The sequence below is a fragment of the Bos indicus genome, chromosome 4 (genome assembly GCF_029378745.1).
Source record: "Bos indicus isolate NIAB-ARS_2022 breed Sahiwal x Tharparkar chromosome 4, NIAB-ARS_B.indTharparkar_mat_pri_1.0, whole genome shotgun sequence".
NCBI classification, from domain to species: Eukaryota; Metazoa; Chordata; class Mammalia; order Artiodactyla; family Bovidae; genus Bos; species Bos indicus.
Genome location: NC_091763.1, coordinates 39330194 through 39348822, shown reverse-complemented (window position 1 = coordinate 39348822; position 18629 = coordinate 39330194). Strand labels below are relative to the sequence as shown.

At 33.1% G+C, this 18629-nt stretch overlaps 1 protein-coding gene across 2 annotated transcripts in view; it reads right to left on the bottom strand.

The window, feature by feature from the left end:
- Positions 1 to 8105: 8105 nt before the first annotated feature.
- The window catches only part of HGF (hepatocyte growth factor), an 85285-nt gene continuing 74761 nt past the window's right edge, over positions 8106 to 18629 (bottom strand). For both annotated transcript variants that reach the window (XM_070787673.1, XM_070787674.1), the window contains exons 15-19: positions 17741 to 17815; positions 16766 to 16912; positions 15968 to 16074; positions 15702 to 15847; positions 8106 to 11724 (exon numbers count right to left, since the gene is read on the bottom strand). In XM_070787673.1, coding sequence (XP_070643774.1) covers positions 11548 to 11724; positions 15702 to 15847; positions 15968 to 16074; positions 16766 to 16912; positions 17741 to 17815 — 652 coding nt within the window. In that variant the 3' untranslated portion in view covers positions 8106 to 11547. The remainder of the gene's footprint in view (positions 11725 to 15701; positions 15848 to 15967; positions 16075 to 16765; positions 16913 to 17740; positions 17816 to 18629) is intronic.

The following is an 18629-nucleotide window of genomic DNA, read 5'->3' as shown; positions in this document are numbered from 1 at the left end:
TGAAATTGGAATTGATTGAAAAATAAAATATCCTGCAAGCAGATAATTACTGATACATTTATTTTAAAATATTATCATGTAATACTTAGTTGGTACTGAAGATACATGTGTGAAGAATTTACTTCTAGCCCACATTCTCAGGGAGCTTACAATCTAGGAAGAGAGACTATGCAAATAACAATTTAATTAATGGAGATAAATGTTCTGAAATAAAAGTGCATCATACTTTGAGATGTGTAACTGGGTCTGGAGCAGTGGTGAGGGGACAATTTGTGACATTTAAGTTGAAGGATGAAGTAAGCATTAGTCAGGGAAAAACTGGTGGGTGGAAGGTAATTCCAGGCAGAAAGAATAGCTGATACAAAGACTTTGAGGAAGTAAAGAGTTTAACATACTCCCACAATGGAAAGAGTCTGATGTAGCTGAAATATAGTGAGCAAAGAGAAGAGAGTGGATGGTGGATGAGTTAAATAGTCATGGACAGTTCATATAGACATAGTAGGCCAATAGGAATAAAGGAGTCTCTGGATTGTGATTTGGGAAAGCCAGATTGATGTGCCTTTTGAAAACAAGATTGAGGGGAAAGGAGGGAGTAGTCTTTAGTTTTGGAGTCATTCAGTGTAGATGATGAGAGTGCATCTGAGGAGTGATGTCAAGTGGGCAGCTGGACTTTTGCCTTGTGCTTCCATTCGATACCTCGGTTCTTTATTGTTGTGCAATCTTAGTGAAGTTCCAGCCATGTTCATCTATTTGCTATGGCAGAGGAAAGATACTGAAGCCCTTGAAGGTGAGAAGGGTGTTATAATATTTTACAGAGCAATATTAATATATTGAGAATTTTGTTTTTCCTTATTGGATCATGGGTATGATGTAATTGAGGGAGGCAGCAAGTAAAAAAGGAATGGAGAAGACGAAAGAATAAAAATGGAACCCTGACTATGAATATAGAAGATCTATACTCATACTCTATATTTGTTAATTTTAGGGTCACTCCTTATATTTAGTTTTTACAAGTAGATTTAGAAATACAAATGACTGTGACAAAGAAGGAAACAGACTAAAAAAGAAAAATGCTTTACATAATTTTCTTGACTTTACTTCCAGGGACATGTAAACAACCTCCAGAAAACTTTCCCAGCTCCCTTCCAGATATTTTTTTTTTTCCTTTTTCTCTTTCTTTTCCTTTTATAATCTTTTCTCGTCTTTTTTCCCTCTTGGTTTCCTCACTTCCAAATAATTTCAGCAGATGAGAGGATACTGTGAGCACTAGTAAAATGGGGGGAAAATGGGCTATTTTCTTTTTTTCTATTTTTAGTTTTGGATGGTAAAATATTGTTATCTTATAATTTTGTTATCAATTCTGCTTTCATATTAATGATATGAGAAATCAGGTAAGTGGTATACATATACCAAAAGTATATTCCTAAACTCCCCCTAAGTGTCTAAATTTTACTCAAATTAAGTACAAAGGGCAAATCATGTAAAAAAAAAAAAAAAAAAAAGAAAGATAGATTGATCTGGAAAAATTTGCCAAATGGAAAGATTGCTGAGAGATGTTTTTTGGGAGACAGAAATTACTGTAGATTATTAAAGACAATAGAAAACTCATACTGTATAGTTACTACTTCCTCTGGTTCAGAAAATATGTAAATCTTTTCCTATACTTCATTTATCAGAACTTTAATGCGAGAGGTATAAATATCATCTTCATAATTGTAAGGAGGTTTTTAGTACAGTAAATTTGAAAAACATGCTATACCATACTCCTTTGTGTAGCTTCAAAACACGTATGAACATCTGAAGGCCCTTGACAACTGTGCAGGTAAGTGACCTATTTAAAGCAACCGAGCATCTCTAAAACTTATTCAAACCCCAAACACTTTGTTCTCAGCACAGCTTTTAGTATCCTACAGAATGGCGGTCCATAACAGACTAGTCTGGGTAAACTTACCTAAGTCAATGAGGAAACATTTCCTATTTTAAGAAGTGTCCATAGTAAGAGGTTCTGAGGTTTCTTATTCATTTTTGTATTTTATAGTCTTCAGAATTATGGAGCCCTACCTGATACTTAAACTGACATAAATATCAATCTTACTTTCCCCAAATTCTTACTTTCTTAATCAGAAATATCTAAGCATTATTTTCCTCTCAGAATGACACTTTGAACAACCAAAGAATATGTTAAATCATGTGTGTATCTTCTCTGATAGACAGAGTGCCTGAAGAACTATGGATGGAGTTTTGTATCATTTGTATATTGTACAAAAATGAGGAGGCAGGCATCAAGACCATCCCCAAGAAAAAGAAATTCAACAAAACAAAACGGTTGTCTGATGAGGCCTTACAAGTAGATGTGAAAGGAAGACAAGTGAAAGGCAAAGGAGAAAAGGAAAGATATATCCATTTGAATGTCGAGTTCCAAAGAATAGCAAGGAGAGATAAAAAAAGCCTTTCTCAGTGATCAATGCAAAGAAATAGAGGAAAACAATAGAATGAGAAAGATTAGAGATCTCTTCAAGAAAATTTCTAATCTCAAGAAAATTAGAGATACCAAGGGAACATTTCATGCAAAGATGGGCACAATAAAGGACAGAAATGGTATGGACCTAACAGAAGCAGAAGATATTAAGAAGAGATGGCAAGAATACATGGAAGAACTGTACAAAAAAAATCTTCTGCTTCTGCTTTATTGACTATGCCAAAGCCTTTGATGTGTGGATCACAACAAACAGTGGAAAATTCTGAAAGAGATGGGAATACCAGACCACCTGACCTGCCTCTTGAGAAATCTGTATGCAGGTCAGGAAGCAACAATTAGAACTGGACATGGAACAACAAACTGGTTCCAAGTCAAGAAAGGAGTACCTCGAGGCTGTATATTGTCACCCTGCTTATTTAACTTATATGCAAATACATCATGAGAAATGCTGGACTGGATAAAACACAAGCTGGAATCAAGATTGCTGGGAGAAATATCAATAACCTCAGATATGCAGATGACACCACCCTTATGGCAGAAAGTGAAGAACTACAGAGCCTCTTGATTAAAGTGAAAGAGGGGAATGAAAAAGTTGGCTTAAAACTCAACATTCAGAAAACGAAGATCATGGCATCTTGTCCCATCACTTCATGGCAAAGAGATGGGGAAACAGTGGAAACAGTGACAAACTTTTTTTGGGGGGCTCCAAAATCACTGCAGATGGTGATTGCAGCCGTGAAATTAAACGATGGTTACTCCTTGGAAGAAAAGTTATGACCAACCTAGACAGCATATTAAAAAGCAGAGACATTACTCTGACAACAAAGGTCCATCTAGTCAATAAGGTTTTATAGAAAGCTGAGCCCAGAAGAATTGATGCTTTTGAATTGTGCTGTTGGAGAAGACTCTTGAGAATCCCTTGGAGTGCAAGGAGATCCAGCCAGTCCATTGTAAAGGAAATCAGTCCTGAATATTCATTGGAAGGACTGATGCTGAAGCTGGAACTCCAGTACTTTGGCCACCTGATGTGAAGAAGTGACTCATTTGAAAAGACCCTGATGCTGGGAAAGATTGAATTCAGGAGAAGGGGAGACAGAGGATGAGATGGTTGGATGGTATCAGCAGCTCAATGGACATGAGTTTGAGTAAACTCTGGGAGTTGGTGATGGACAGGGAGGCCTGGCGTGCTGCAGTGTATGGGGTCGCCAAGAGTCGGACATGACTGAGTGACTAAACTGTACCTTCTCTATTTTGAAAAGACTTTATTAACTTTTAACACTCCATGGTGTCCAATTTCTACTTATTAAATATTTTATTATTATTTTATAAAAAATAAAGGTTTAGGGTATAGTCATATTCCATACTTTCATTGAATTTGAGTTTAGCCACGTGAAAAATAAGATATATGAAAACTAGACAATATTTTGTAAAGCATTAAAATACATGGAAAAAAAACAACTAAAATCCAAATCTGCCTTTTCTCTGTTTCATTTTATTGCAACATTTTATCTGAGATTTCTATCAGTTAAGAAAATTCATCAAATGAGGATCTTTTGCTAATTGAGTAACAATATTGTGAAACTTTCAATGCACAGCAGATGGCATATTTTAACATAAGTCATAAGTGGACTATTCTTGACTCAGAATATTTTTGCAATAACTGACATAATCCCTTTCCCCTAAAAGATATGACATCAACATTCCCGCCCCCCCAACACACACACACAAAATCAGACCAGAAAATGTTTACCAACATAATCTAAATTATATTAGGTTGTATGAAGTAAATATTAGTGTCCATTAGTAAACTAAATTCTCTTTTCCATTTTCATTTTAATAACTACATTTATACATTTACATGTAAAACTCTTAAATAGTTCCTCTCTTTTCTAGTTGTATGTTCTAGTATTGAAATACAATAAACATTTTAAAATAGCCCCAATTACTAATTCAAATTAATAATGCAATTATATATAAAACCCCAAATTCTTAACCTTCAGTGTGAGTTGCACAATTTGTATAAACACTTTAAATCTCTGAATGATATTGATAAGCCTTCAAAAAGAGAATGGACTATAAAATATTAATAATTATATGACTGGGATATTATCATGTGAAAACACTGTAGAATAAAGGATATACAAATATTAATGACAAGATATTGCCGATGCCTTCAAGGAATTTAAACTGAGTGGAGGTAGAATGTACATTGAAAACAAAGCAGAAGGTGTCCAGTGACTTTCTAGCAGAAATATTGCAGGCCAGGAGAGAGTGCCACAATACATTTAAACTGATGAAGGGAAAAATCTAAAACCAAGAATACTCTACTCAGCAAAACTGTCATTTAGATTTGAAGAAGAAATAAAGAGGATTACAAACAATCAAAAGCTAAAAGAATTCAGCCGCACTGACTTTACCACAGCATGAAAGGAATTTCCCTAAGGGGAAATGTCAGGGGAGAAGAGGGTGAGATGTACAGAAGAAGTAATGGAAACTTGTATTACCATATGTAAAACAGATAGCCAATGGCTCAGGAAACTCAAACCGGGGCTCTGTATCAACCTAGAGGGGTGGGATGGGAGGGAGATGGGAGGGAGGTTCAAAAGGGAGGGGATATATGTATACCTGTGGGTGATTCATGTTGAGGTTTGACAAAAAACAGCAAAATTCTGTAAAGCAATTACCCTTCAAAAAAATTAATTAATTAAAAACAACAACAACAAGAAATAATAGAAAAGGTCAATGAAGCTAAGAGTTGGTTGTTTGAAAAGTTAAATAAAACTGATAAACCTTTAGCTAGCTTCATCGCTTCACTTCATGGCAAATAGATGAGGGGAAAGTAGAAACAGTGACATTTTATTTCCTTGGGCTCCAAAATCACCGCAAACGGTGACTACATCCACAACATTAAAAGATGCTTGTTCTTTGCAAGAAAAGCTGTGTCAAACCTAGATAGCATATGAAAAAGCAGAGACATCTCTTCGTCAACAAAGGTCCATCTAGTCAAAGCTATGGTTTTTCCAGTAGTCATGTATGGATGTGAACGTTGGACCGTAAAGAGGGCTGAGTGCCAGAGAATTGTTTTCAAACTGTGGTGCTGGAGAAGACTCTTAAGAGTCCCTTGGACAGCAAGGATATCAAACCAATCAACCCTAAAGTTAATAAACTCTGAATATTCTTTGGAAGGACTGAAGCTGACTCTCAATACTTTGGCCACCTGATGCGAAGAGCTGACTCATTGGAAGAAACCATGATCCTGGGAAAACTGAGGGCAGGAAGTGAAGGTGGTGACAGAGAATAAGATGGTTGGATGGCATCACTGACTCAGTGAACATTAGTTTCAGCAAACTCCAAGAGACAGTGAAGGACAGGGAAGCCTGGAGTGCTGCAAGTACATGGGGTCGCAAAGAGTCAGACCCAACTCAGCGACTGGACAATGAATAACAAGATTCATAAAGAGAAACATAATGATTTTTCCAAATCAATAAAATCAGAAATAAAAAAGGAAAAGTTACCAGAAATACCACAGAAATACAAACAGTAAGAGATTACTATGAACAATTATATGCCCCCAAAAATGCACAGCTTAAAAAAATGGATAAATTCCGAAAAACAGACAATCTCACAAGACTGAATCAGGAAGAAATAGAAAATATGTACAGATAAATTACCAGTAATGACTGAATCAGTAATAAAAATCAACATCTGAACAAACAAAAGTCTAAGACCAGATGGTTTCCATGTGAAGTCTACCAAACATTCAAACAATTAACACTTACCCTGCTTAAATTATTCCCAAAAAACGAAAGGGTAGGAACACATCTGAAGTCATTCCATGACCAGATAAAGACACCATGAGGAAAAAAAAAAAAAGAACTTGCTCTTTATAGTGCGTTTGTGCCTGCATGCTCAGTCGCGTCAGTCATGTCCGACTCTGGCATCCTGTGGACTCTAGCCTGCCATTGAACCCACATCTCCTGCGTCTCCTGCATTGTAGGCGGGTTCTTTACTCACTGAGCCACCTGGGAAGCCCGTTCTTCATAGTACTATAAAATGCTTCCGAATTACCTTACATATAGTTTTATCTTAAAGTTATTAAGACTTTTAAAATCAGCTTTCCCAAACAACACATGCAATAGAGATATTTGCAAATTCATGAACCAAAAGAAAAATTTATACTGGCTAAAATAAGACTTTTAATATAAGTTATACATGAAAGTGGTGTAACTTGGTGAAATGATGTGGAAAGCACATCTAGGGCTGTGTAGATTAAGGATGGTGCCTGTGCAATGTAATAATGGTGTGAAAGAAAGTGAAGTTGCTAAGTCATGTCCGACTCTGCGACCCCATGAACTGTAGCCGACCACGCTCCTCCATCCATGGATTTTCCAGGCAAGAGTACTGGAGTGGGTTGCCGTTACCTTCTCCAGAGCATGTTCCCGATCCAGGGATCGAACCCAGGTCTCCCACATTGTAGGCGGATGCTTTACCGTCTGAGCCACCCGGGGAAGTTCTAATGGAATAGAATGGCAATAAAACTCCTGGATTAAAACACTGAGGAATTGCAAACCAAGGTGATTCTATTCAGAACACTGACAAACGGTGACTAATTAAAGCATTATAATTTGTAAGAGTAAATGAATACATTATATTAAGAAGCCAGCAAAAATATTGTCCAAGCTCTCCTTCTCAGATTCCAGATATTATTACAACTTTCTCACTTGCTCTCTCACTTCACTGAGTATCCTATTATAATACCATCTCTCAAAGGAGCTTTTCTGGACTATTCTACTTAAAATAGCACAATATAGGTTTAGGATGAAATGGAGTTTTAGAAAAGAGTGAGAAAAAATAAAAAATTAGAAAAATTAACAATATATACATTTGAAATGTTCTTATTGACACCAAAAATGAGTGAATACATATATTCTACTTGGATCATAACCTTAAAAAGATTAAATATTTTATAATGGGCTCTAGAATTAGATATACTAATCACCGCTTGAGATGAGTATTTATGCCAGAAAAATTGGTAAAGCAACCTTTTTGAGGGATAGACAGTATAATATAACTTGAAATAGTCAATGGTGTTATAGAACTCTTTTCGTTAGACCAATTGATAATTAGTTCTTCCAATTTTGCCTCCAATTTGAATGAAAAGAGTGAATTTGATTCATATTTATTCTGAATTTAATGTATACATTGAAGATAAATTCTAAAGTGATTAACTGATTTATAATACCCTTTGTAATATATAGTAACATAGTAAAGGAATTCAGATGATCATTCATGACAACTTGTATCAGAGCATCACTCTAGCAAATATGAAGAATGAATAATTCTATTTTGCAGTGGAAAAAATTGAAGTCCATAGAAATTAACAGTTTACTGAAGATCACTGATATTACCGTAGATAGAAGTTGTAACAGAATAATAACTTTTGTCTTGGTTCTATACACAAGTTATATAATCTTTCTTGCAATTAAGCATATATAATTTCTGTCAATGAGATCATTGTTGTTTGTTTTCTGCATTAACCCCAGAGCAGATTCAAATATGTCCACTTATATAACTAAAATGAAGACAGCATTTTGATAAAATATTTTATTAATAATAATAAGCATGGTTATAAAAATAACAACTTTATTAACTACAGAAAATTTATATACACGTCATAACCACAGTGTTCCCCTTTGGGTAAGCATCCAGCTATACCACTCAATAGGCAGCTTATCTATTTCCTATTTACATACAAGACAAACAGTAATAACATCCACAGTATTCCATTTTCAGTTTCCTAAAGACAGAAACTTTCTGTGCAAATGGAAGTGAACCTACTGAAAACCACACTGTCAATATTTATAGGGTCCAGAGAATTTTAACTTTTTTTATATTAGCAAATTCTTAGTTCAAAATTGTTGAATATTGAAAGATAAATTCTTTTGGATTTTATTATGAAACATAATTTATTCACATAAAGATTATATTTCATTCAAATTAACTTTATTTCTCAAATGAGTTTGTCTATATATATGGGGTATAATTGATTGAAAGTAGTTCTTTTTTGGACTTATGTCAATTTAAAATATTTTTAGTGTGAGTTTATTAAAATTCTTCACCACATGATCCTTATATTGCAAAGCCAGTATTTTTTTTTTAATGTTTAGAAAAAGCAAGAAAATTCCTGACAGCAATTTCTTATTTCTTGACAGTGTTTTTTTCAAGAGAATGTTGTGGCTATAACATTCACTTTCTACAGTACCATTGGTACCAACAAGAAATATTCACAGGAATAAGTGAAATACAATTTTGTTATCACATGTCATTATTGTTATTTTTCTTGCCCTCCAGTGTCTCACATTTCCCATAGTTTGAAACACTTAGATAGCAAGCAAGAGCCTGTTAATACTAGAGATTCACTCAATATAAACCATTTTACTGAGGACCTGCCCACAGCAGATAGGTAAAAGTCATTACACATTTCACAATAAAATTAAAGAAGTACACAAAAGGATTATCATTCCTTCTGCACGGCAGAGGCATTATGACAAATATTTTAATTTTACATTACTATTCCTGGTAGACATAAGAAAATGTCCACAATTATAACAGCACATAACCATTATTCAAACAGCCAAAATAAAAATATCATTGAAAACTTCTAATTTAAAGATTTTTTTCCATGACTCAAATAAAATGGATTTTTACATAAATTGGATTTTTTATTTTTTATTAAGAAAAAAGAATGCCCAGGAAATAGTATTTTTCACCAGAGAAAAATGACATGGTTATTCCCTGTTGCACCACCTAAAATAACATGAGTCTTGTTCATCTTGCTTTTATATCTATTCCACCAATCTCCTATAAAAAGGAAACTCCCAAAGAAAAGAACTGCTTTTTACACATGTCTGATAGTTTATTGGTGGTCTTGTTTTATCCTTATTAAAATGGAAAACACTGAGTTCAAAACATCTATAAAGTTAGCTTCATTTTGTATCTATGTCATCTCTACCCTCAGTGGAAATTTAGAGGAAAAGACATAAAAGAAATATTTTTAAATGTGAGTATTTAAAAGAATTGCAATTTAGTGTTTTACAAATATAATTAATATGTGACAATAAAATTTTGTCATTTAGCGAGAAGAAACTGAAAAATACTTTAATATTTAGACAATTTACCTTGGAAATTTCTGTTTGATTATAATGGTATATTACATAAGGGAGAGAAAAATACAATACACTGTTATGTACTAGCAACTTGTTGGATTTCTCTTCACTGTCACCGTTTCTTGATACCAGCACATATATTATTACAAAAAATAAAGAAAATGGCACAATTTTGAAAAGAATTTTGGATTTGCTGCCCATAATCTGAACTAAGTTCTTGAGTAAAATTAAAACCATTTTACTCAAGATTGAACAGTGTCTTCTGGAATTTTTAGAGCATCATTTGGATCCGTGGCCTTAACTGAGATCATCCAAAAGAAACAAGTTAGAGAAATGAACATACTAGATTCAAAATGTTCAAATAATTATTTTTAAAGAATTCTTATACAGGAATATTTTGTGAAACTTCAGAACATATAATAATTACTCTTTGTTATTTCTTGACAAATACATGATCTTTAGCTAATCATGACTAATACAGTAATAAATATGGTCTGGTTATTATCATACAGAATACAAAATCTGAAATTTCCCATGCATTAGGAAAGATCTATGTAAAATTAAGTAAGATAAAATAAAGGTATTTTGATAAAATACCTCATTCAGCAGATTTAACTGTACTTTAAAAAATAATCAAATACAGAGTTTAGACAAACTAGTTCCTTTCCTTTTACATTTTTTCCTTTACTTGAGTAAAGTTTGATTAGACTAAAACACCTCCAGTTATACAAAGTTATTTTTATTTCTTTCTTCAATATATATTTTAATGCATAATTTGGTGAAAGGCTATTTACAAATTTTAGAGACATGGGAATTTTCCTCTTAAATATTTGCTTTTAAGTTAAAGAAGATGAGAAAGAAGCCAATCACAGCAGCAAGTCTTAGACTTAGATCCTTAAATACATCTTAAGGACCATAACACTTTTAAATTTCAATTAGTTATCTCTCACGATTTTAACTACTTTAGGAAAAAAGATCTAAAAATACCTTGCATAAATAAGTGTCCCTAAATTTGAAAGAAAGAATACTAATAAACAAATAGCCTATTCCCTTTAAGAATCAGAAACTATCTAAAATAACTTGGATAATAAATATACGTAAGCACCTAGGTTAGGTGTTATTTAACTCTGTGTGTCATGACCACACCTCAATTGCCAAGGAGTAGAGGCCATCTGCAGATTATATGGAGGATGATCTAGTCACTTCTATCTTGCACTTTTCCTTAATATTCCTACTAGTCTTTAGAATTCTTTTAATATTTTTCTTAAGGAAAAACTATAAATATACAATTTCAGCATATTTAGGGATTACATTAGATACACCACAGTTTGAACTGTAGTGTATGCACATGTGTACCCATGTATTTGCATATAGGCATATGTTTTTGTAAAAAGTATATGTACCAGTATTACAGGATACATGATGAGGAGAAATGAATGAACTATAATGTATAGCATATTAAAGGTAATATAATTTAATATAGAGTTACAGTTTAAGGACACAAGATATAAATTGTTTTTGTGAGGTTGAAATAATGTTTAACTTATGGTTTATTTATTATTATGAAACTAACCTTGGAAAGCAGCTGAGAGAAATTAATTGATCTTTTCCATTGTATCTTTAGCATCCAGCAATTATACCTTTGCATTTTTTAGTTCATTCAAGTATCTTCAGGAGATATGTTACTACACTTGCATGTACCTTAATTCACTTCAACATTTACAAAATAACACTGACAAACAAAACAACAGCAAACGCCCATAAATATTAATGAGTATCTTAACAAACATGACACTCAAGTAGTTGTCTCAGGATTTTTAAGTTACATTTTAATTCCATGTACTCCAAAATCTTCATGTAAAAGAGACTTGTGTTATTGGAAGCTTCAGACAGTTATACCAGCTACGACTGTGGTGCCTTATACGTTAATATGATTTTGTGTATCCATTTTGCATAATATGCCACTCGGACAAAAATACCAGGACGGTTTGGAATGGCACAGCCACGACCAGGAACAATGACACCAAGAACCATTCTCATTTTATGTTGTTCACAAACAAGTGGGCCACCATAATCTCCCTAGGAAGAAGACATCAATAATAACAACAAAGTATTATTTTAGAAATAAAAATTAACAAATCATTAACATTTCATATATCAATTTATATCTCAAATATATATATGTAAAAAAGAGAATAACTTCAACTAAAATATGAAGACATTCAATTGATGTACTAAACCATTGGTTGTCTTTCTATTAGACAACTCAAGACTGAGATAAGTACAAAGGTTCAATAGTGTTCTATCATGTGTAGTAATCATTTAAGAATGATTTGTCTTTTCTAAAATAGTCACTCATATTTTAAAGTGGTTTTTGCTTTTGTTCCAAGCAGACTAATTAATACATAACCACTGATAGCTTTTTAAGAAAGTAGATTTTATATTCATTCTGGTTTTCTTCTGGTGTTCTGAGTATGTTCAATATAGAAAAAATGGAAAATATAGACAAATACAGTATCAAAAAAACCTCACCTGTAATCATACAGTTTAAATGATTAAGCCACATTAACTTTTATCTAATTTCTTCCCTTCTCTCAACCCTGCCCCCAAAATGATTTTAACAAGTTAAACAAAAACTTGTAGGCAGTAAAATAATTCTATTTACTGTTTAGAAATTGCTTTTCTGGGCCTAAAGAAGGAATGTTCCTGCACTTACTGTTAGTATTAGTAGTTAACAGAGTTATATTTATATTTGTCTTACTCTTTGTGGAAAGGTTGTATGGTAACCCTGTTGTATGATCATATCTTCATAAGTGATAGATGAAAGATGAATAGATTGATAAAAAGATTTGCCTGTATATTTTTTTAATATAGATGTTATGTTTATACCATTGTTATATGTCATCATTAAAATGTGCTGCATCACTTTTTTATGCCAAGCAGCCTCCTGGGATTGTAGTGACTGACTTTTGGTATCTTTGTATCTAGAAGAGTGCTTGGGACTATCTTCATTTTCCCCCAACAGTGATGAGATAAACTAAACTACTGCAAAATTTAATTCTGTAATACAAGTAGAAAGAAGAGAGCTATCAACATTCTATGATAGATAAAATCAAGGTGGGGGTGACACAGAAGATAAAATACTAAGGAAAATAGTTTATTCAAAGAGACTTGATGCAGAAGTACAGAAGGGACTTGTGGACACAGCAGGGGAAAGAGAGGATGGGACAAACTGAGAGAGTAGCGTTGACATACACACATTACCATGTGGAAGATAGATAGCTAGTGGGAAGCTGCTGTAGAGCACAGGGAACTTAGCTTGGCGTCTGTGATTACCTAGAGGAGCAGGATGGGGTGGGGTGGGTAGGGATATACGTATACTTATAGCAGACTCATGTTGTACAGTAGAAACCACAACATTGAAAGGCAATTATCCTTCGATTAAAAATAAATGAATAAATAACCCACAAAAAAGTGCAATGAAGTGAAAGTCTTCTGAATGCCAAAATTCATCATAAACAATGTTCAAATAAAGCCATAGATTGAAAGAACATTTGAAACTCCTATAAATCAATTTGAAAAAGACAAATGACTTAACAGATAAATTTGCAAATGAATGAAAAAGTAATTACAAAGTATGATGAAATAGGAACAGATGCTTAAATATGTGAGCAATAAAATCTGATCAAACAAAAATGAGATAAATTTTGAACTGGCTTCCCTGGTGGCTCAGACAGTAAGGAATCTGTCTGCAATGCAGGAGTTCTGGGTTTGATCCCTGGATCAGGAAGATGCCCTGGAGTGGAAATGGCTACCCACTCCAGCACTCTTGCCTGGAGAATTCCATAGACAGAGAGCTACAGTCCATGGGGTCATAAAGAGTTGGATGTAACTGAGTGACTAGCACTTTCACTTCTTCATTTGTACCAAAATATTAAAAATTGATGATACTGAGTCTTAGCAATGGGAAAAGGGGGCTTCTTTTTCATATAGTGTTTCTGGAAGAATAATTGATATAAACTTTTGAGGGCAATTTGACAGAATGTATAAATTATCTAAATTTGCTTTAATGTTGTCATTCCATGTTAAGAATCTATCCTAAAGAACTTATGATTCAGACACATGCAAAAAGATTTCTCTATAGGAATATCAGTTTTGCTGTGTGTTTAGTCTCTTAGTCATGTCCAACTCTTTGCAACCCCAAGGAGTGTATTCCACTAGGCTCCTCTGTCCATGGGGATTCTCCAGGCAAGAATACTGGAGTGAGTTGCCATGCCCTCCTCCAGGGGATCTTCCCAATGCAGGGATCGAACCCAGGTCTCCTTAAACGCAGGCGGATTCTTTACCATCTGAGCCAAGAGGGATAGCTCTGCTAATAGTAGCAAATGATTAGAAACTAATAACTGAACTGAAGTATTCAATAAAGAGTAGGGGTTAATTTTTTAATTAAAAATAAAAAGAGGATATATGCATACATATAACTGGTTGACACTGCTGTACAGCAGAAATTAACACAACATTATAAAGCAGCTATATTCCAGTGATTTTTTTTAAAGACTTGAGTAAACTCTGCCACATGAATTTATCTGGTTTTTAAATTAATGCACCAGTGTTCACTGATACAAATTGTTCAAGTCAATTACATTTTTAGAGACTTTCACTAAATGTGATACTATTGCTACCCTACAAATGTTTAAGAGATTTCTTTTTCAAGTGTTTAGATTTCAGTGGTTTGGTGATTAAATTAACATTTCAAATAACAGTGATATAAAAAAAAATTAAGCATTTTTAAGAAGTGGCTGAATCAATTTGAAGCAAATGGATAAAAAATAGCAAATATGTGATAATATGATAAATTTTTCAGTGCTAAAGTTAGGAATCTAAGAGTATATAGATGATAAACCAGATTACAGGCTATCCAGAAAAGCAGTTGTCAAAGTAATAATGGCAGTAGAACTTGAATAAGTGTAAACTTCCTAACTATCTCAAAGACTTGGTTTAGCTCAACATTTTTGTATTTACAGAGCTCTTTGGGGAATAAATAAATAGATAAAAAATATTCCTCATAAATTTTCATTTGTTATAATAGACTTAATGATGTTAGATTTACTGGAACAAAAAACGCCAAATTCCAAAGTGGTTATAAACACATAATCAGTTTCTACTCATATTATTTTCAAGCAATTTAAACTTTTTTTTAACTTAAAAATATTTTATTTTCTTTTCAAAGATGAAATCTCAAAGCAATATATACATAACATATGGACTTCAATACAAATTTATGCTCCATACATAGGACATTTTCCTAAAAGTCAAAAGATATTTCACTATTACTGAACTCATTCCATATTTTACTACACATAGTATTCTATAATTCCAGAGTTCTCAGGGTTGGAGAACTTGTCTCTTGCATTGAAAATACATCTAAAATAGCAGTTTAACAGCTTGTTTATGTTAAATAGGGATAGGAACACTGCCAAGTAAAAAGAACAGTTGCCTAAGAAATGAAAATGTCCAAACTCTTAAAGTCACAAACTTTGACCTTCTGGTTTTTTAAAATAGAAGCGCGCACGCACACACACACACGCACACACAGACACATACACACATACACACACACACTGGCTTAACCAAAAACACATTTAAAGGTTTAAAACCAGGCATGGATCTCTTACTAAAATTAATAGAGTTAGCTTAGAATTTGGGAAGATCAGATAAATTTAGAAAAACATTAGAAAAAATGCAAGCTATGGTATCAAACTGCACGTTGGCTACTTCTAATTTGAACAGCTTTCTCTTAGAGTTTTGGCTGTATTAATTTCTTGCTATATGAGAGATGAATGGCATCTTAGTTTGCTGCTAATGAAACATGGATTGTTCACTGTTTAGCTAAAAGAGATATACAAGAATAATAAGGGTTATATTTTCCAATTCCTTTCTCTTACAACAGGCAGATGTACAATGATTCTTACTTGAGAAAAATAGAAAAAAATTATAAACAGGAAAAAATATGCTATCTATCACGTGTTACTTATTTTAAAATCCCCCTTTTTTACCTCACATGGTCCTGATACAATATTTTCAGCCCCAGCACATATTTCAGACTCATTCAGAGTCACCTTCCCTTGATGATATTGGCTGCATTTCTCATTCCCCATAATATAGAGATGTGCTACTCGTAGTAGACCATCTGAGTTGATCACTGGAATGGTGCAAAATACGTATGGTTAATGAGCATAGGGTAAAGTGAGAAAATAAACAATTACCAACTATTTTTGTAAAATAAATATGATATTGCCTTATCTTTTAAAAAATAGCTTACATCCAGTGTAGCCCCAGCCATAAACACTGCAAGTGGTTTTCTCAGGAATTGTGCACCCATAATTAGGTAAATCAATTGTACTAACAAAATCATCCAAAATAGCAGGCCTGAAAAGAGAAAATATAATGGTAAGTACCTTTGACTGGATTCAGCACAAAATAAACATATTAAAATGTAGTGTAAAAGTTTAATATACTTCATTTAGAAAGAATAAACAATTTTGCTTCACGTAGGTAGTAAAGAAATGAATATTTGAAAATATTTAAGAGTAAATGGTCATTGTGATTTTTAAATCGTTATTTTACCTGTTAAAAGTTACCATATAATTGCTCACTAAGCTTTGGTTTTAGAGCAGGCTAACCATATTGTTGGCCCAATTTCACTTATTTACATATGAACAATTTGAAAATGCCCCTCTCTTTGCCTCTGTATGCATCTACACACATCCACACACATATGACATGTAACATATGCTTTATAATATATTTACATGAAAGTGAAAGTGAAGTCGCTCAGTCATGTCCGACTCTTTGCGACCCCATGGACTGTAGCCTATCAGGCTCCTCCGTCCATGGGATTTTTCCAGGCAAGAGTGCTGGAGTGGACTGCCATTGCCTTCTCCAGGGGATCTTCCCGACTCAGGGATCGAACCCGGGTCTCCCACATTGCAGGCAGACCCTTTACCGTCTGAGCCACTAGGGAAGCCCATGAGAGAGAAAGAATAACCACATAGTTGAATAAAAAGATTCAACCATTCAAGTGTATGTTAAAAATATGAAACTATCTAAAGGAACTAACCTAGCAAGCTTCAGTAATACCAGATCTGATCCTTCAGGCCCATATACCAGTTGGGTAACATTTAGAACCTGTTTGCGTTTCTCATCTCCTCTCCCATGGACATCATGAATTCCAAGCCAAGCTTCATAATCTTTCAAGTCCTTGTTTCTAAATAAAAAATTAAAATATAAAATATAACTTTAAATTATGTAATATTATTTATATGTATTGTTATATTAGCTTACAAGGGCAGATAAATAACCTAAATTTAAAGTTTAAAGTATAATAAAGAGCAACACATTTTTTATTGGAAGATTCTGAATACTACAAGAACATATAAGCAGGAAGAGCCTTTAAATTGCTGAAATTCTAAACGGCTATTTTTTCAACTTGCTTATTCTTGCTAGAGAGTAGGTTATTTATGAAAAATTCTCAGGTAAAGCATATTACAAGAATTATAATTTATTGCAAGTTTTCCTCTTTATCTCAAAGGTGTATATGTTTGCCTTATTAATAAGGATTGAAGATTTATACTAACAAAATCAGTATAATCTTGATGAGAATCAAGAAGTAAGCTAACAAATGCTATTTATCTTTTCCTTAAGGCTAATTTACTCTGAAAATCATTCTCAGTATTATTTTGAGGCTGTCTGTACATAAGAAAGAAGTGAGGACTGAAGGAAGTTTGTTGCTAATTCAGAAAAAGAATTTCTCTCTAGAAATATAGAATTCAAGAAGGAGGTTAGGGTAAAAATTATTAACATAATTCTAGCAAAATTTTCCCCCAAATGAGAGTAGTGCTAATCGTGGAAAGAGGTAGACAGAAGTAGTACTCATAACTATTAAGTCAGTTTCATAAGCTAAATCTAAAATAAAAATAATTTGTTCACCCTATGCTGGTGAATATCTGTTAAATGACTATACATTCTAGGGGGAATCTAGGGGGAAGCCATACATATTTTTAAATGCTTAAAACAAATATTGGTTTCACTTTACCGAGAAGGGAAACACTGTCTTGCAGTAAGAATCCAACTTTCCTTTATCAATGATCCTCCGCAGATATGTTTATTTCTAAAAGAAAGAGGAAAGAAAAACAAGTAACATCTGTACAGAAAGAGTGCTTGCCAATTAATGCAAAACCTATGGCTCCATTTGTTAAGCATGAACACATTGAGAGGAAACTGTAGATATTAACCCAAATAGAATAAATGAGTATTTTTTTAATCAGAAGGATGATACTTGATGATGTAGCATTAGAACTTGTTTTTCAAAATGTGATTATAATTTTATATAATCAACTTTACTGATTCATTAGCAAACACATGTTCACATGTGTGTAGTCTATCCTTATAAAAGAAAGTATGTGCTATAAACATAGGATTATTAGACCTAATTTAAATTCAATGTTTGATTATGAAAATGACAAATTTGAGTGTTTATTTAAATTCTGAAAACCATCTTGTGGTAACCATATATAATATTTATGCACTATTTGCTTCTTTCATTACCATTATTTAGTTCTGATACATTAACAGGATATAACAGTAAATTTGTTTGTCCAGCTTAATATCAACAATATAACATTTTACTTATCAAATTAAAACAGTTTTTCAAGATATATCATCTAGGAAATTATAATATATTTGTAAAGAATAATAAATACTAGAATATTTATTTGATGATATCCAAAATCTGTAAATGTATTCTTTTTTGGCAAACACATGGGAAAAAGTACAACTACTCACAATTTACATTTCCAAAGAGTACAGATGTTCAGTGCTTCAGAGAGTAATAGAATAAGATTCCCAGACTAAGACCACATTTATTTATGGCCTATACCACACAGGAGGATAAGAATATATAGAGTTTTAGTTTCTATTCCTCT